This window comes from Myiozetetes cayanensis, unplaced genomic scaffold (genome assembly GCF_022539395.1).
Source record: "Myiozetetes cayanensis isolate MyiCay16 unplaced genomic scaffold, myiCay2020 scf21, whole genome shotgun sequence".
Lineage (NCBI taxonomy): Eukaryota > Metazoa > Chordata > Aves > Passeriformes > Tyrannidae > Myiozetetes > Myiozetetes cayanensis.
In genome coordinates, this window is record NW_026087423.1 from 13,678,908 (window position 1) to 13,697,060 (window position 18,153).

General features: G+C 61.4%; 1 protein-coding gene across 1 annotated transcript; it reads right to left on the bottom strand.

Annotated features, from left to right (window-relative positions):
- Positions 1-852: 852 nt before the first annotated feature.
- On the bottom strand, positions 853-10,787 carry TBX1 (T-box transcription factor 1). Its single transcript, XM_050318519.1, has 8 exons — positions 10,739-10,787; positions 9,130-9,580; positions 5,763-5,864; positions 4,231-4,402; positions 3,841-3,996; positions 2,448-2,515; positions 2,135-2,235; positions 853-1,456 (listed from the first exon to the last, which is right to left on the bottom strand). The coding sequence occupies exons 1-8, from the start codon at positions 10,770-10,772 to the stop codon at positions 1,041-1,043; spliced, it is 1,500 nt and encodes a 499-aa protein (XP_050174476.1). The 5' UTR covers positions 10,773-10,787; the 3' UTR covers positions 853-1,040.
- Between the last annotated feature and the right edge of the window lie 7,366 nt (positions 10,788-18,153).

The following is an 18,153-nucleotide window of genomic DNA, read 5'->3' on the forward strand; positions in this document are numbered from 1 at the left end:
CCCACCCCAGGCTGCTTTCTAAACCTTTGCATCTATTGTTGTGAAAACAAGACGCAGCTGTACTTGGCTGTCCTCTTGGCCACGGGCCCTTCTGAACAGCTCCAGAAAATGCTGTCGTGGTTAAGGCACCCCAGTGAACCCCAAAACTCACGGGAGGGCCAGGGCCGGAGGAGAAGTGGGAAATCTGTTCTGGCAGTGAGGATTCAAAGCGTTCCCTTGAGCTCAACTCTGCTTCCCTCAAAGAACCACCTGAGCCACCGGCAAGCGAGGCCTCGGTGTCCCCAGGTGGTGCCCAGGACTGACCCCGAGGTGTGCTGACCCCTCGTACGGCCCCACAGCCGGGCACGACCCGCTTCGCCGCCTGCCCGCCCTCCCGCCGCTGCCAGCCGTCCTGGGTGCCCGGCGCGGGCAGAGCGGGGGCGCCGGGAGATAAGGACATATGGCTTCATTTGTCAAAGTGCAGCCGCGGTCTCTCCGCGATGGCGGCCCCGGCACCGCCGCCCTCACGGCCCGGACGGGCGGGTCAGCCGCGATGGCACCGCCGCCCTCACGGCCCCGGACGGGCGGGTCAGCCGCGATGGCACCGCCGCCCTCACGGCCCCGGACGGGCGGGTCAGCCGCGATGGCACCGCCGCCCTCACGGCCCGGACGGGCGGGTCAGCCGCGATGGCACCGCCGCCCTCACGGCCCCGGACGGGCGGGTCAGCCGCGATGGCACCGCCGCCCTCACGGCCCGCGATGGCGGCCCCGGTCCCTCACGGCCCGCGTGAGCCCGGCTGCCGCCGATTGGGCGCTCCAGCTGTCAATCAGGTGGCGCTGGCCTATCAGGTGACCGGAGGGGCGGGAGGCGAGGGCAGGGTGCAGTGTCCGTGGTGCCGTCGGGTCCGTTCCCCAGGGCCGTTGTCGGGGCTCGTTCCCGGGGTCGGTTCCCGGGTCGGTTCCCGGGTCGGTTCCCGGGGCCCGTTCCCCGGGGCCGTTCCCCGGGGCGGTTCCCGGGGTCTGTTCCCCGGGGCCGTTGTCGGGGCCGCTCCCCGGCCCCGTTACCGCGGTCCGTACTCGTAGCCCGCGGGCGCCCCGGCCGGCGAGTACATGTTGGCGGCCGCGGCGTTCATGTGGTGGTGGTGGTGGTGGTGGTGGTAGCCGTGCCCGCGGATGCCGGGCAGGGGGTAGGGCGCGGGCCGGCTCTTGGCGCCCAGGTAGTGGTCGTAGGCGGCCGCCGGGTACTTGTAGGGGTGGTGGTGCAGCGGCTCGGACGCGGCGGGCTCCAGGCGCAGTTCGTGGTGCGGAGGGCTGGGCCGGCCGCCCCCCGGCCCCGACAGCGGCACCAGCCCGGCGGGGCCGCCGGGCAGCGCGGGGCTGAGCACGCGGGACATGAGCTGCTGGTGCGCGGCCTCCGCCTGGTGCAGCCCCGTCCCGCCCGCCTCCCGCTCGAAGTCCCGCCGGCTCTCGGCAGCATCTGCGGGGGACACACCGTCAGCATCCCGGCACACGGGGGAGAGGAGCGGGGGAACAGCGGCGCTGCGAGCGGGGCTGGCGGGACGGGACCTTCTGACTGCGATAAATGGAGCTGAATTGACTGACAAGCTGGTGCACGCCTGACATTTTTTGCCATTGTGTAACACTAAATAAATACAGACTTCCCTTTATTTTGCAGGCCCGGAGTGTGTTTTGGAAGAAAGGCATTCGGTTGTCTTTCCAGTTGTTTGCTCTGGGTAATGGAAAAGCAGTCAATGGGCAGAGGTGCTGTTCGACCTGACTGCAGCTCCTGAATGGAGCGGGTCGGCCCTGAACGTGCTGCCGAGGCGCATTAAAAGGGCAATGCGAGGGGGAGCCCGTGGCCAGCACTGCATCCCTGCCTGAAAAGCCGAGGGTTGCCCAAAAGTCGAAAAGGGGACGCCAAAGGCAAAGGGTGGTGGTTTTTAAAGCAGCAAAGTTGCTGAAGTACAACAACATGGAGTGTTGTAGTCTGAGCAAGAATTAATTAGACTACGACAGTGGCTATTTTTGTTCAAAAAACGGGTGATAGTGCAAAGCTGGTTAGCAGTGGGGCTGTGCACCCCAAACACGCATGTGGGGGCTGTGCAGGCCAGCAGGGCCCAGGTGCTGGGCTGGCCTGGCCAGTGGGAGCTCTCACCTTTCTCTGTCCCATTCTGGTGGGCCGGGGAAGAGACTGGATTCCGGGATCTGGCAAAAGCACTCATGAGAGGAAGAGCCCCTGGCCTGTGGTTCCTGGGCCTGGAAGAAGAAATGGAGAAGTGACACAGAGCCAGTGGTCCAATGGAAAAAACACTTGGAGCATTGCTGCTGTGAGCTGCAGCTGGCAAATGGGGCCCCACGCAGTGCCCCCTAAACTCCAAGCAGGCTTTGTGTAAATGTAAGCTGGGCAGGTGCACATGAAATGGGACGAGAATGGGGTGTAGTCATAGTCAATAAAGGCACAGCCTTACCAGTCCTCAGGGTCGCAGTCTCTGAATCCTTTGGCAAAAGGGTTGCTGGCGATCTTCAGCTGTGTGATCTGTAAGGAGAAATGGGAAAATGTCTCAGTGGCACATGGGGCTCCCTGGTCAGACAGAGCGCGTGTCCCTGATTAGGCTTGGGGACTCAGCAGCGCCTGCTGTAACAGAGAGGGTCCAGCTGGCCGGTGGAGCTGGGACGTGCTCGGCCACAGCACAAATGTGTTTTCTCTATTAGAAAATAAGGGCTAATATGCTACCTAATATGAGTTCAAGGTGAAGGGAGAGGCAGACTGAGTAGGCTGCAAAAGCTGAGTAAATGCACTTGTAAGAAAATGGCACATTATATGGGTCACCACTGGAGCAGCTAAGACAAATCACTGGATAAATCATACTTATGTATTTATTTAATTCGCCGGGGAGAAGGCAGGACATTTTCTATATTTAAGCAAATCCATGGATAAAGTATGTGATTGTGAGTTTCCGGAATGGGTTGAAAAACAAACTTTAAGCCCCTCAGTGACAGTTCCAGCCTTAGAGGTCAAACTGATAGAAAGCAGGAGAGAAAGAGCAGCTGTCCGGAGCCATCAGGAAAATGCCAGCCAGGGAGGACTCTGCAGCCCCTTAAAGGCACAGCCTTGCTCTGGCCTTGCCGCCTCTCCGGGTCGAGGTGCAGCCCGACCGCAGCATCCCCAGGAGACCTCGGGTCGGTTTGCTCGGAGCCACTGCAGAGGGTGGCACTGCTGCCGGCTGCTCGGGGACAGCTCCGGGACCCACCCGGCCCGGGCGGCATCAGCGCGGAGCCAGGCGGCTCGAGCAGCGCCGAAAAGCCCCCGCTAGAAATCGTATTTGCACTCGCCACTGGGATTCCTGCTCTTTACATCATACTGGTGCGATTTAAGGAAGCAATTGGATTAACTGCTGCCTAGAAATCCGCATCAGACTGGGGTGGGGATGTTTTGTTTCATTTTTAACATATAAATGTATTCTGGGGGGGAACAGACAGCTGTGAGCTTAGAGCAGTAAAATCACAAATTTTTCCAAACAAATTGTAAGTGACATTTCGCAGCGGGAAGCCTGTAGTTTCCCCACTAGCCCCAGTCTCGGGTTTACATAGGTAACGAGGTCCCCCGGGCAGGGAGAAGCTGGCGATGGGGCTGGAGCCCACGTCGCTTCCTCGGCGTGCAGAGAGGCAGCTCTGCACAGCTCCCCGGCCATCGGGCTCGTGGCGCTGCCCCGGAATGGGTTTAGCAGACGGGGAGGAGGAGGCGGGAGTACCCCCAGATACCCCCCGGACACCCGCAGCCCGGCTTCCAGCGCATCCGCGGTACCCGCGGGGCGACTCCAACCCCGCTTTCGGTTGCCCCCGCCTCCGCTGCTGCCTCACCCGGTGGTTCTGGTAGGCGGTCACGGCTGTGAAGCGCGTCTCCTCGAAGACAAAGGTTTTGAAATTCTCCTCCGCGTATTTCTCGCTGTCTTTCCGGGGGTCCACGTAGACCACGTGAAAACGCGGCTGGTATCTGTGCATGGAGTTCAAAATGATCTGAATGATAAAACGAGCAAGGAGACAATAACTGATCCAGGCGGAGCATGGAGAGAGGAGAGCGCAGCCCCGGCCCTGCCGGCTCCCCTGCCCGGGGCAGCTGCGGCGCTGGGGCAGGATCGGGGTGCGGGGCCCTGGCGAGGGGCGCGGGCGAGGTCCCCCCATGGGGGTCACGGCGCGGCGAGTTCCCCCCGCTGCAGCCCGTGTTGAACACCTTCTCCCGGGAACACTTACGTGGCCGTTGTCGTCCAGCAAATTGTTGGTCAGTTTGAGCTTATCGAAGGAAACGATCTGCTTCATCCACTGCGCCCCTTTGGCCGGGGAGTCCGGGTGGTAATGGACCCTGCCGGGGGTGGCAGGGTCGGCTTTGCCGGCCACCAGCCAGGAGGAGCTGTGGAAGGCGTACCTGCGGGAGGGGAAGGCACCCTCAGCCGCGGCCCGGGGTGCTCCCCCCCGCGCCTGCAGCACCCGCCGCCCCGCAGGACCCTGCCCGGGACGGTCCCCCCGGCCCGGCGAGGGGGAAGCGGCGCCTCCCCATCACTCCCGCTTTCTACGGCTACGGGAGGAAAGAGCTCTTCTCCGCAGCCAGACTTGCTGCAGGGCAGAGATAATATTTTATCAGGTCGCCGATGGAACTAGCGTGAGAGAAATCTGCAGGATAGAGGAAATTTATAGCTACCCGTGTAGATCTGGGAGAGAAGCCACAGAAGCTCTCCCTTCCTCCAAAAAAAGGGTGAAAGAGAGCCCTCTATACAGTAACGTTCTGGCTTTAAGTGAAGAGTGGAAAGTTGTGTGTAGATTAATAGCAGGTCCAGAATTTAGCAGCCTTGTTTCATTCTTTCAAAGTACATATTCAAGAGTAACATTTAAAACAGAGAAACCAATCTTCTATACACGTGTTTACTTTAAAAGCCAGTGTTTGCACAGGGGGAATTAGACACCATTGGACTTGAGCAGAAACATTACTTTTTAAAGATATACTCAATTGGATGTTATATATCCCACTTCCCTTGACAAGCAAACATTTCTAGGACGCCCTGAGAATTTGGATATCTGTCTAAATATTTATATATTGGACCCTGCGATTCCTATGCGGGCTGCCTGCTCGGCGTCCTGATCTGAAGGTAAATACATAATGTGCCTTCTTTCACTGTCTTAAAAATTAAAGGGGTTTCAAACCAGACCACATCGCTGCCCTGTGAGTCGCCAATTTCCAAGGCCTTCCTACGCTGCCGCTGAAAACAAGGGCAGGGTTTTGTGGCTCGGGTGGCCAATGCCTTTCTGGAGCACAAAACCCACTCTCTTCACCCAAGCACCCAGTAGGCTCCCAAGAGGGCATGGCAGAGCCCGGGGACCCCCGCTGAGAGGCTACAGCACTCAAGGAGCACCGGGAGGATTTTTACCAAAGCGTAAGGTGTGCTTGCTGGGTGGAGGCGTGTAGCAGTGCGACAAGGAAAGCTTTTCTGGGCAGGACAAGGCAGCTCCTGCCCTGCTCCCTGCGGAAACCTGCCCTTCTGCCCGCGCTGGTCCGGCCTCGGCCACCCGCGGGTCTTGTGTGAAGGCCCAGGGGGGCCTGGGGGTCCGCGCAGCCGCTCCCGGCCCCAGACTCGTTGCAAAGGTGTGAAAGAGACCCCAGGGCAGCCGCATCCCGCGTCTCCTCCTCGTCTCGCACAGACACGTGTCCCGGAGGGCAGGGGCAGGGGTCGGGCAGCGACCCACCATCCCCACAGCGCCGAGGACCGCGGGGCGCGCGGGGTGTTACTTGCCGGTATCGCTTGTCGTCTACGGGGACGAAGTCCATGAGGAGCATGTAGTCAGCCATAGGGTCCATGCCAAATATCTTCACCTGGAAGGTGGGGAACATGCGCCTGGCACAGAGAGGAGAGAGAGAAGTGCTCAGCTGAGGAGCAGCGGAGAGCCCTGAGGGGCCGGAGCGGGTACCCTTCCCCTCCCCTGCGCCCCTCGCAAATACTGCCGGCCGGAGGAAGAGGTAGATGCGCCCGGGCAGCGTGAGGAGAGGGGCTGCCGTGTTCCCCAGCCCTCGGCAGCATCCCGCAGGGCGAGCCGGAGCGGTCCTGCCTCTCCCGCCGGCTCCAGGACCGTTCGTGTCGGACACCTGCAATGCCCCGCCGTGGTGGAACACAGAGACCGGGAGAAAAAAGTACCTCCTCCGCCTTTGCGATGGGGAGACCCAAGTGAAAAGAATTTCTTCCCCGTGATTTCCCCATCCTTTCAGCTGACCTGACTGGACGCAGATGCAAAGCATTACCCTGTCCGCAGACCCACACCCGAGCCGGGAACAGAGCCTCGGGAGTCCCGGGCAGCCCTTGGGGGCACATTTAGAAACTCCTGCGAACGACACGAGGTGCAGTCTCTGTACCCCCCAAACCGCACCCGTTTGAAAGCAGCGGTTACAGCAGCAGCGTGGCCCCTGGGGCCAGCGGGAGACCTCCCGCAGCACGGAGGAGCGAACGCTCCCCCTCGACGGGCAAGGACTAGAGGGCAACGGGGATCTCCCAGAAAATCCCGTCCCGGCTCCACTTCGTTGCGAGAGCCCTGTCGGGCGCCCTGTTCCTGCACCTTTGCGGGGGGAAAGAGGAGCGGGAAGGAGCCCAGGGCTCCCGGGCAGGGCAGGTCGGGGCCCGGGGCTGCCCCTCCCCGTTGTGCTGTGCGCAGGCCCCCGGGGACCCCAGGCTAAGCCGGGACACGGATCCCACGCTCAGGGAGGGCACGATTCCTTCGAGGGGCTGCGGAACAAATGCGGTCTGCAGTGGGCTATGGGAAGGGGCCGGGCCGGCCCGCCCGTCTCTCCCTCCTCCGTCTGCACACACCGGGGACAGGGCCCGGCCCGCGGCTCCCCGGTGGGACACGCCGAAGATGTGTCCTGGCGTCGGGGCTCCTTATGGCTTCGGTTTTGTTTTACCGAGTAGGAAATCAAGCGAGTGATGGCGGGCAGTATTTCGGGAAGGGGATTTGCAGCCGTTGAAAAACCAAATTCCCAACACCCCCTGAACAAACAACCCGATCAAACCCGGACACCGAGAGTCCCCCTCGGCCCATTCTCGAGGCGCACGGCAGGACCTGCTGTGCGTCTTCCCGGTTTTTTTTTTTTGGTTATGTGCCGCTGCTCCCTGCGGAGGAAAGGCCGCCTGGCAGGACGATGGGGCAGCGCAGCTCTTCCAGTTCGGGCCCGGCACTACCGGGCTGCATCAGGATCGGGCGGCTGCGTCTCCCTCCCTGTAACTTTTTAGCAAACTCTGGAGGACGTTTCCAGTCGCTCCCTCTGTTATTATTATTTTTAAACGTGTAAAAGCCCCCATTAGCTCCAGTTCCGGTGTTTCTTGTTTTAAAACTTAGTTTTAAAACAAACAACCTGAGATGATAAGACCCATCTAGACAAACAGCAGGGTCAGCCCAGAGACGCTGGGAGAGAAGAGGCTTAGCAGCGCCTTTCCCTCAGCCTTTTCCTGCCGGTTTTCTCTCCTTTCTCCTGTTTTTATTCGCCTGTCTGGAGATTCGACGGTGCCATAAAATAAGAGAAGAAAGGTAGGGAAAAAGTCCCTGATCAAATCGAGTTGGTTAATTTTCGAGCCCTTTTGAAGTGGGGTATTTGCAATCCTTCCGCTGTTCTGGGAGAGCGAAGAAAGCCAGATCGAAGAGCTCCTGTTTGCAGAGAGCCTCTGCCTGGAGTCTGAACGACCTTTTCCGCTAAGGAAAGCAACGCCGAGCCCGGCGCCGGGCTCAGGGGCCGCGGCCGGAGACAGCGAGCTACGCGAGCAGGCGCCGGGGCAGGCTCCGTCTGCGGGAAATCCCGCCCGGGGTCCCGCAGCGCGGCACCGGCTGCTTTTGCACCGGGCACCGCGGGGATTGTTTCGTTTTAATCAATTGCAAATTAAAAAAACAAAAAACAAACAAAAACAATAAAATAAAAATAAATAAAAAAAAAAACACAAAAAAACAAAAACAAAACACCAAACCCAAAAAAACAAAACAAAACCCCAAACCAAACCCCCCCCCCCAAACAAACCAAAACAACTGCACACATGTAAATAGGTTTCTTTTTTTGCACTTTCGGGATCCCCAAAATCGCTGGCGGGAGAGCCCGCCGCTCCTACCGGGCCGTTCGGAGCAGAGACAGACCCGCGCCCCCGGCCATCCCGCCGCAGCCAGCCCCGGGCACAACCGGGAGCAAGCACCGGGGGATTCCTTAATTTGTTTGGTTTTCTTTTCTCTCTCCCCTCTGGATCGTTTTAAACGGGGGAAGACTCAGAGCCCGGACAATGCGCTCGCTCGCCCCGAAGGCAGCTCTGCCCGGAGCCTGGCGGGGAAGGCTCCGCAGCTCTGCCCGAACCGCCGCAGCCGCGGCGCTTCCCGGGGATCTCCATTAAACGCAATAATTAACAATCGTAATCGGGGCTCCTCTTCCCCCCACATGTTTTGCTCGTTTCTAACGCGATCGCATCAGCCGCTTCCTTTGTTCCCTGGCCGGGAGCGGGGTCCTGGCCCCGGCACCGCGCCGCGGCGGCCGGAGCAGGGCCGAGAAGAGCGGGCTCGTTACTCGATAATCGGGAAATGCAACAGCCTTGGAACACGGTTTAAGGTGCAGAATTAGGGTCTGTTCGCGTCCCCGCCGGAAGGAAAATATCTACCCGTCCTAAAACATGCGTTTAGCAGGTACTGCACCGTTTGAGTGTTCGTTTTGTCTTTTCCCCAGGAGCACACACCGTCGTCCGTAAACGCGGATCGAAGTCCCGTGTGGGGTCACCGGCAGCCGAAGGCGCCCGGAGGGGCACAGAGCCCCTTCCAGCAGGGGTGAAACCCAGTGCCCTGCCCGCCGTCCTCCGCGCGCCTTCGCCGCCAGCCCGCAGCACCCGCGCGTTCTGCCCGCAGCACCCGAGGCCTTCGGGCCGCAAGAGCCGGCAGAGTCCGTCTCGAGAGGAGCGCCAGAATCAAATGACGGCCACCGGCTGGGCCGGGCCGCTCCGCGACTCGCCCTTTGGCAGCCTCAGTTTTCCCCAAAACTGCGAATTCAACCACCCGCGGCCGGACTCTGCCTGACTCCGGCTGGCCTGAGCGCCCGGGTCCGGAGGGAGCGGCTGGAGAGCCGGGGCCGCTCGGGAGCTCCGCACTGACCTGCCTGCCTTGGTGACGATCATCTCGGTGCCCAGCTGGTTGAACTCGTCCCACAGCGCCTTCATCTCCAGCTGGACGCTCACGTTGGCCACCTTCGGGTTCTTCTTCACCGGCGCCTTGGCCGCGGCGGCCGCCCCCGCGGAGCAGCCCGAGACGGCGGCCGGCCCCGCGGCGGCTCCCCCGGCGCCCTCGGGCTGCTCGGGGCCTGGGGGCGGCGGGTTGGTCCCGGCCGCCGCCCCGCCGAAGGGATAGCCGTGCTGGGGCGGCGGGTGCGGGTGCTGCTGAGCCGTGCAGGGCTCGTAGTGCGGCGGCTCATGCTGTCCGTACGGGTCCCCCGGGGAGGGGGAGAGGTGGTACCCCCCGGAGGCGTTCAGGCTGCTCAGGCTGTTGGCCGTGAAAGCTGCAACATCGCAAAAATGGGACAGCTGGGTGAGCCAGGGGCTGGAGATAGCTGAAATCATTCCAAAAACAGGCGGTCAGGGCTCCGCTCCGGCTCCCGCTTTCCCCCAGCTCCGCGCCGCTCCGCGCGGCCCCCGCCTCCGCGCCGGCTCCGCGGGGTGCCCTCCGCCTCCTCTCCTGCCCCGCGCCCAGCCCAGCGGGGCGCCTCCCCCTTTCCGCTTTGCTTGGCCCCAGCCTCGCTCCCCCCGGGGCAGGCGGGGAGCTCGCTGCTCCCGCTGCCTGCCTGCCTCGGCTTTTTTTTTTTTTTTCCCCTTTTTTTCTTCTATTTTTTTTTTCCTTTGCAAACCCAAGAGATCTGCCAAGAGCCGCGGCGGTGCAAAGCCCGTGCTATCTATCTCCGTAGGCCTCCGTCGCTACATGCCATTTGGGACAAAGCAAACTCCCTTCGTCACCCCCCATCCAAAAAAAAAAAAGGGGGGGGAAGAGGAGTGGGGGAACTCAAAGAAAGAAACTGGTTCTTATTTCCGTGTAGCTACACTGCTGCAGGTAACATCCCTTGCTCTGGGGCTGCGGGGCCGCGACTGACAGGGGAAGGCGGATCTGGTTTGGCAATCCCCCATTCCTTCCATCCCCCGGCGAGAGAGGGGGAGCAGATCGGGACCAGAGCAAAGCTCCGGGCCCCCGCCGAGGAGCGCCGGGACAGCCCCGGCCGCACAGCCCTCGGCCCGAGCGCGGCCTGCGGCGCTTGACAGGCCGCCCCGGGGAACGGCCGGCTCCTTCGGATCCCCTCCGATGCTGAAAGGCTCCTCGAGGTCCCAGGGGTCTCTTGCGTTATTTCCCAAACAGCCCCCGGGCCACACAGGGTCTGCAGAGCCGTCGGGAGCCGAGCCCCGGCCTGCCGCTGCCCCGGGCACGGCCGGCGCTGTCGGAGGATGCTCCAGCACCTCCGAGAAGACGCGGGTCCCAGCGGCGGAGCCGTCGAAAGCTGCCACCGGGCCACGGGCAGAGCCCAATTCTCCAAGGAGGACTGCAGGGGCCAGGCGCGCCGGGGGCGAGCGGCAAAGCCTGTTCCGAGCGGCCCCGCGGGCAGGCCGCGTCCCGTGCGCTGCCCCCGGCACGGCTGCCGGCCCGGGCCGCCCGAAAACCCTCCGACACGCGGTGGCCGGCGGTGCCGTCCCCGCAGCCCTGCGGGGCCGAGCGCGGCGCTCACCTTCCATGTCCCTGGTGACGGTGCTGAAGTGCATCTTCTGCGGGCGGTAGCCGGGGCGGGCGGGCGCGCTGCGGCCGCCCCGCCGCTCCTCCAGCGCTCCCTTCCCTGCTTGCTCGGCGGCGGCGGCGACTGAAATCAGAGAGGCGATACTGAAAGCATTTGCCTTGGGAGACAGAGGGCTGTTTTCGTCCATAGGGGAGACACCAATGCAGGAGCAGCAGCCGCGGCAGCCTCCCACCACGAGCCCCCCCTCCCACCTCCTCACTCCCCTCCTTTCTACGGCACCATCCAGGGAGGTGCGAATGAGACCCCCCTCCTTCCAGACGGGGGGGGGAGGAAGGGAAACTTAAAAAAAAAATCCAACACCGAAACAACCCAAACTCTCTGTTTCCCCCCCGGGAAGGGCGTTAGGGAGCAAGAAATTTCCCCTGGGCCCTTTGTAGCCAGCGCCGAGCACCGCAACGGCGGACCGAACTCTGTCGGCGAGAGGGGACCGGGGGGCAACAAATAAATTTCTTTCCCGGGGTCTCAATTTCTCTCCCCCCAAGTTCGTTCCCTGCGATTTATTAATTTATTTTCTCTCTTCCCTTCCCCCCAACCACCACCTCCTGCTTCTGCCTCCCCGTCTCTCCTTTTCTCCTGCACGTAGGGAAAGAGTCTCCCTTATAGGCGCTTTCCCCCATTCAGTGGCTGGGAGGCGTCACATGGAAGCCGGGGGTGTTTGCCTGCAGAAGTGGCGGCGGCGGCGAAAGCGAAGTGAAACTCCTGCCGAGACGGTGTCAAAGGGCTGGGGAGGCCCTTCCCCGCCTCCCGGGCACGGCGAGCGGCCGCCGGGGAGGGATGGGATGTGCTGCGGGGCGGGCGGAGGGGCCGGCGGTGTCAATCACGGCTCCGGGAGCCGGCCGACGGGAAGGGAAGAGCCGAGTCGAGCCGAGCCGAGCCCGGCGTCACGCTGCGGATGTCCGGCACCGAGAGAAGGGATTGCTCCCTTCCTCCAGCTCGCATCCACCGCGGGGCTGCGAGCGGCCCCGAGAACTCGGTGGCCTCGGGGACTCGCAGTCCGAGCCGCCGCAGCAGGCGGGGTTTGGGCACGTCGGGGTGCTCGGAGGGCGCAGGGACCGCCGGCCGCTTCGCCGGAGTGGGATGAGATCCCCCAGCCCCGGGACACTAAACCCTCAAAACACCCGTCGGCGTTCGAGCAAAAAAAAAGCGGAGAAAACGGAAAACAACGAGCTGGGCGGCAGGCGAGCTCCTGCCCAGCCCGGCCTGAGAGCTCGCTCCGTCGGCAGCACCTGCACGGCCCGTCTGGGCCAGGGCCCGCCCCGGTTCCCGTCCCTGCCCCGGTGAGGGCGAGGCGCTACTCACCACCCGGTACTGGCCCCTCGGAGCGCAGCGGCGTCCCCCGGGCCCTTCCTCTGCATCGGCGCGGGGCAAGGCGACGCGTCCGCCCCGCCGGGCCCGGCCCGGCCCCGGTACCAGCACCAGTCCCGGTCCGAGCCCCGGTGCCGGTCGGTCCGGGCGGGTGGCTGCACCGAGGTGCCGGGGAAATGCCCCGACGGGGCGGGCGGAGCCGTGGGGCGCGCCGGTGGCTACCACCGCGATGGGGGTTGCATAACCCGAGCGATGCGCGGAGAGCCGCAGTGAGCAAGCGGGTTATATATAGCTGCCCTGTCTGTAGCCTGCGGGGCTTGATTCTTCTGTTGAAATATTATCTTTGGATGTGGTAAAAATATTTGCAGAGAAAAATCTAGACTACTCTTACATATTTGAGCATATGTTCCTGCAGCTAACGGCATAAGGGCAGAGCGTGACACGATCGGTGTTTTGTTTCCTTGCCGCTGCTGCTGGCAGCGCCGTTCCCGGCCGGGGCAGCTTCTGTCCCGAGCTCAGGGACACGGCACGGAGAAGAGTGTCCCGGTGCTGACCCGCGCTGCTCACCTGGCAGCAATACAAGGGGGAAGGGAAGGGATTTCGTTTGGGCACCCCGGGGCAATACCGGAGGAAAACGAGGAGCCACGGGTGCGAACCAAGCCGCCTCCGGGAACTCAGGGGCTGATGCGATCCCCTTCCCCGAGGTGTGCCCGGCTCTGGACAGCCTCTACCCCAGAAACAAAGAAAATTTCTGCCCTGGAAATTAAGAAAAGACACGAATCCAACGCCCCAGCAGAGTCGTAGAGCTCGGGGTTGCTGTCCATTCCTTGATTGCCCTCACCGTTTCCCACGTTTATCCCTTTCTCCTTCCCTACTCCTTACGTAAAGCTCCAGCTGTAAGAGGCGCCACGTCGGGGAAAGCCCGGGCGCGGACCGGCCCCTCGGCCTGTCCACCTGGCCGGCAGGGCCGGGGTTGAGTGGTGTCTACCGGGAACAGGGGACCCGTTAGGAATCGTTGTCCCCCCAGGCGGTAGCGGAGCGGGTACCCATCAAAGCGCAGGGCTGCAGCCCCGAAACCCCAGATCCCTGAGAGAACACCCTGCCGCCCCGTTCCCACATCCCGTGCCCGGCCTCGCAGCCCGCGCGGGGTTCCAACACGCGTGAGCGTCGCCGGGCGGAGCTGAGACGATGGAGGAGAGAACCAGTCCCGGCTACCCCGCGACGGGGACCCCGCAGCGACAGAACACACCCGAAAGAGCGGAGCAGGGTCGTCTGCTTTCCTGCACCCCCAAAAAGGACCTAAACCCAGAGGCCCCGTTTAACAGGCGCCTCGCCCGGCCCGCGAACGCCTGTCCCGTTCCCCGACCGCTCCGCTGGCCGGAGCGCTGCAAAGCACTCTGCATGAGGGGTTGCTAACCGCGCCGTGAGCCATACTGCTCTGCCCCGGCTCTGCTCTCGTCCAGGGGCCGGGCCGTGTGTTTGGATCGAGCCCCGACGTTCTGCTCCTCGCAGCTCACACCTTGCCCGAGCAGGTGGAAGGAGAGGTCGGGATCGTCCTGCCGCCTCTTCGCCAGAAACATCTCCACGGTGCGAAAACACCAAAAGCTCGATGGGAGAGAAGGGCAGGGACACCTCTCCCCCTTTCCCCTCATCCTCCGCGGCCACGCATCTGCTTCGCTCCGAAACGCTCCAGCCCGGCGGCCCAAAAGGCCGTGGCGGCACCGCGTGAAGCAACGCGTGGCAGCGACTCGCGCGTCCCCCACGACGGCAGCCCCCAAGTCCCGGGGCGGCCCCGGAGCCGAACATCGCCGCGTCCCCGCCGCTCCACCACCTTCCCGGCCCCGACGACGCTCCCGCCCCCCGCAGCCCCCTCCCCTGTTTGGGCCTAACACGCCGCAATCCCCCAGACCTTTGAGGCGAGGCGGGGGCGGACACCGCTGGCTGCTGCCCTCGTCTCCCTCGCAGGGGTGTCCCCGTCCGCACCGCTCCGCACGGGCCCGGCCCGGTGCTCCCGGGCACGGACAGCCGCGCTCCGCACCGGTGCCTGGGCCGTGCCCGCACCGAGCCACGGGCTCGCCCGCGCACCCCGGGCCCAGGCTGTGCTGCAGGTGCACCGCGCTCCCGAGGGGCTCTCCCTGCGCCCCACGGCTCGCCGCCTTCCCTCCGTCCGCCCTTCCACTCACCCCTCCGCCAGCATCTCTCCTCCCGCGATCCCTCCTCTCTGCCCGCTCCCCCGGCCCTTGCCCGGCCCCGCCGTCCCTCCCGCCCCCAAGCTCTGTACCCCGGCGGGCCCCCGGCGAGCCCGGGCTGCGGGGGGCGCAGGCTCTGCGGGGAGCGGGGCGGCCCCGCACGGCCCGGCTCGGCTTGGCACGGCAGCCCCGCTGCCCGCTGGGCCGCGGGGCAGCAAAGAACTCTCGGGGACAAGGGCAGCGATGCGCAGTCCCCGCACACAGCCGCACGCGCGGTGTCCCCGCACGCTCCCGCGCAGACAGCCCAGCGAAGGAGCCTCGGGCGGGCTCCAGGGGCGGCCCGGGAGGGGGAACCCCGCGGCCCCGCCCGGGCAGCGCGGAAAAGCCCGGCGCTGCCTCGCTGGGGCGATGCTGCTGCAGAAACAAGGCTGATTCGTAGGGGTTCAACTAACGGGAGCCGCGGACATTTACGGATTCGTTGTAAGGGTGGAAATAAAGAAGAGGCGGGGAAGATCTCGGCAGGTGAAAAAAGCTTGAAGTTCCCGCGGGTCCTGGGAAAACCAGGGATTTTCTGGCCTAAAGACCGTTATTGATGAGTACTGTTCTTATAATTACAGTCATCCTCCTTATTACTCTAACTACGGCGATTATCAGCATTATTTTGCAACTGATGTTTGAACCGAAACTAACGAATCTATTTAACAAATTAAAAAATCAAATTTGTGTGTGAATCAGGTCTCAGAGAAAGACAGTAACACAGAAACTAGGACAAGACAGACGAAAGAAGGAAAGGAAAGAAAGGAAAGAAAGAAAGAAACAAAGAAAAAAAGTCGATTAGGAAAAAATAGAAAAAAAGAAAGAAAGAAAAAGGGAAAAGGAAAGGGAATGAAAAGAGAAAAGAAAAAAAGAAAATAAAAGAAAGGAAAATAAGAAAAGGAAAAATAAAATAAAGAAAAGAAAAGAAGAGAGAAAAGAAAAAGACATCGGAAAGACGGCCAGAGCCATAAGGACAGGCGAACGAAAAGCCTGGCAGGGCGAGCCCGCGCTGCAGCCGCTCTGCCGCAGCCGGAGCGGTCGGGGCCGGGCCCGGCTGCACCGCCGCTCGCCGCGTTGCCGGGGCCGAGGGTGCCCAGCGGGGCCGAGGCCGCCCGGGCCGGCGGCAGCGCCGCAGGTGCGCGGCTCGGGCACCTGAGACCGCGCCGGGAGCCGCTCCTGCCCCGCCGGCACCGCCGCGTCCCGGCACCGCAGGGCTGCGGGGTGGGCTCCGCCGGCCCCAGCGTGAGAGGGAGGAGAAGATGGAGAAGAAGAGGAAAAGGAAGTGGAAGAGGAAGAGAGAAGAGAAGAGAAGAGAAGAGAAGAGAAGAGAAGAGAAGAGAAGAGAAGAGAAGAGAAGAGAAGAGAAGAGAAGAGAAGAGAAGAGAAGAGAAGAGAAGAGAAGAGAAGAGAAGAGAAGAGAAGAGGAAGAGAAGAAGAGAGAAAGAGCAAAAGAGAGAATGAGAAAAAGATCAAATGACAAAGAAAGAATGAACGAAGGAAAGAAAAAGAAGTGTGATAAACATCCCGAGAAAGAAAGAATCCAATAAAAAATAATTACTTTATAATCAGCTCAATCCTCATGAACAACATAGTTTTTTGCTAATAGTTGAGGCTTGCAGGGTTCCCTGGGCTGCCTGACCCTGTGGGTGGGCACGGCAGGGAGCCCGTGGGGCTCCACAGGGCCCAGGGGAATGGGGCTGGGCTCCCGCACCCCTCGCACTCCCCATACCTCCCACCGGCTCCTGCTTGCCAGCCTTGGCTCCATGTTATTTGCCATGGGGATTTTGGGCTGCTTTTATGGGGTCACTTCCCTGCAGATCCCAATGTAGAGATCACGCACGGGGAAATTCTCAGAAATAAAACTGTCAGCCACTCTCCCCCAGCACACAGCCGGCGGGGTTTCTCCCTTTCCCCCTCTTTTTTACTTTTATTTCCCCCTGCCCCGGCCCCCACCCTGACAACTGCTCGTGCTTCTCCAGTGAGACAGTGAGATATCCATGCTCTCCTGCAGTACAGCTGCTCTGTGTAGCCCACGATTTGGGGCTGTAAAGTTTTTGGGACCCTTGCCCAGCCCCAGAACACAGAGCTCCAGGGTGGCCTGGGCAAGGAGACCTCACTGTTGGGGTCATTGCCTGTATCTCCTCCAGGAGAGCACCTGAGCTCTTCTGGTTTTGAGTGCACCAGGAGTTACCCCTGAAACCAGTCACTCTGTCACTCACTGTGCTCATTAATGTTCATCAGTGCTGTCAGAAGGCTCTGTCTGGGGGTGCTGCTGTGCTGCCTGGGGCTGACACACAACCTACCACTAAAGTATGAACGAATTAGTGCCCATCCCTCGTGCTGGCCCTTTCCTCTCGTGCACCCCGGCTCCGGAGGGGGAAGCTGCCTGTGCTCCCTGAGTGCAGGGAAATGGGGCTGCAGCTACAGGGGAATGAGGCACTTTTAGTCTGAAAGAAGGCCCCTCCCACCCCCTCCACACCACCCTCGAGTACTGAGGTGCCAAAAGAGGCTTAGTTGAAGTGTATTTCCTTGTCGCAACACACATCTGGGGAAGGGGGGTGAGAAATCACACAGAGCACAGGAGGACACTGCTGCTGTGCTGCATCTGTAGGGAGAGCAGCTGCCTCACTGTTCTTGTTAGATCCTTCCTGTGGAGCGAGAGTTGATTCCAAGCCATCCACTTGCAGCAGCGTCGCTAGAGGGAAGGTCAGGCATTCTCCATGATCCGGCTGTGGTTGTTGCACCGAGGGTTTATGTTCGCTCAGTGCTGCAGCAGCATCCTGTGCAGACATTTATTTTGGCTAAAGGCAGCCCGGTTCCCGTTGGGATGCAGTCACTGAGGCCTGGCCCACGCAGGCGCCGTGCAGGTTGTCTGTGTGCGGGTTCCCTTCCACACCAGGGAGCCCGGTCGGCTCCACCCAGCAAGAGGCTGCAGTGAGATGAGCACCGTCCTTGCAGGGGGGTCACTACGGAGCTCAGTCACTGTCAGGGGATGTGGGTTCCCCAGAGCTCCCTCTCTGCAGTTGCTGTGGACTGTCCTGTAAGGAATTTTTTTCCTTGCAAGAACTTTTCCCCTTTTCTGTTAAGCCAGTAAAATACCCTGGACAGTCCTCGTCCCACCTTGTCTCCTGTCACAGCAAAGAACAGATTAACATCACTTGTGGACCTCAGATGTTTTTGTGGGGTTTGGTGTGGCAGATGATGATACACGTTAATCACTAACACAACACAGTGTGGTAGCACAAACAAATGAACGCAAACAACAAACCGTGGAGCTCAGCACGCCAATGGGAGGCTCCCACTGGCATAAATCTTCTCCCTGCATTGCTGGGTGTTTCTTTGGGTGTGTTTCACACTTAACCCAAGTGCCATAAGGAATGGATGCTTCAGCCATGCTTCAGCTGCTTCTCCAAATCCAATCCAGCATAAAAACTGGCTACACCATGGAGATTTTTCTTCTTGCATCAATGCTGGAGCTGTACCCTCTGGAACATGTCCAGCTGAGAGGCAGCGGGCTCTGCACTGTCACCGAGGGCAGCTCGCACATGGTGAAGTCATAAGGGAGAGTGCAGTCTCTGAGAGCAGACCTGAGATAAGCCCAAGACCCTTCCTGGAGCCCATGTTTGCCTGAAAAGAAGCAGTGGTACTTCTGCCAGCCCGCTTTGCTCCTTTCTCTTCCCCTTGCTCCTTTTGCTCCTTGTCACTTTACTCCCCTGTGGTTGTGCCTGTTTTCAGGGGATTTTGTAACGTGTGGGCTGTTCTCAGCTCCATTTATCTCCTTGTGCTCACCCCTTCTTAGAGCATTGTGGTGGGGCAGGT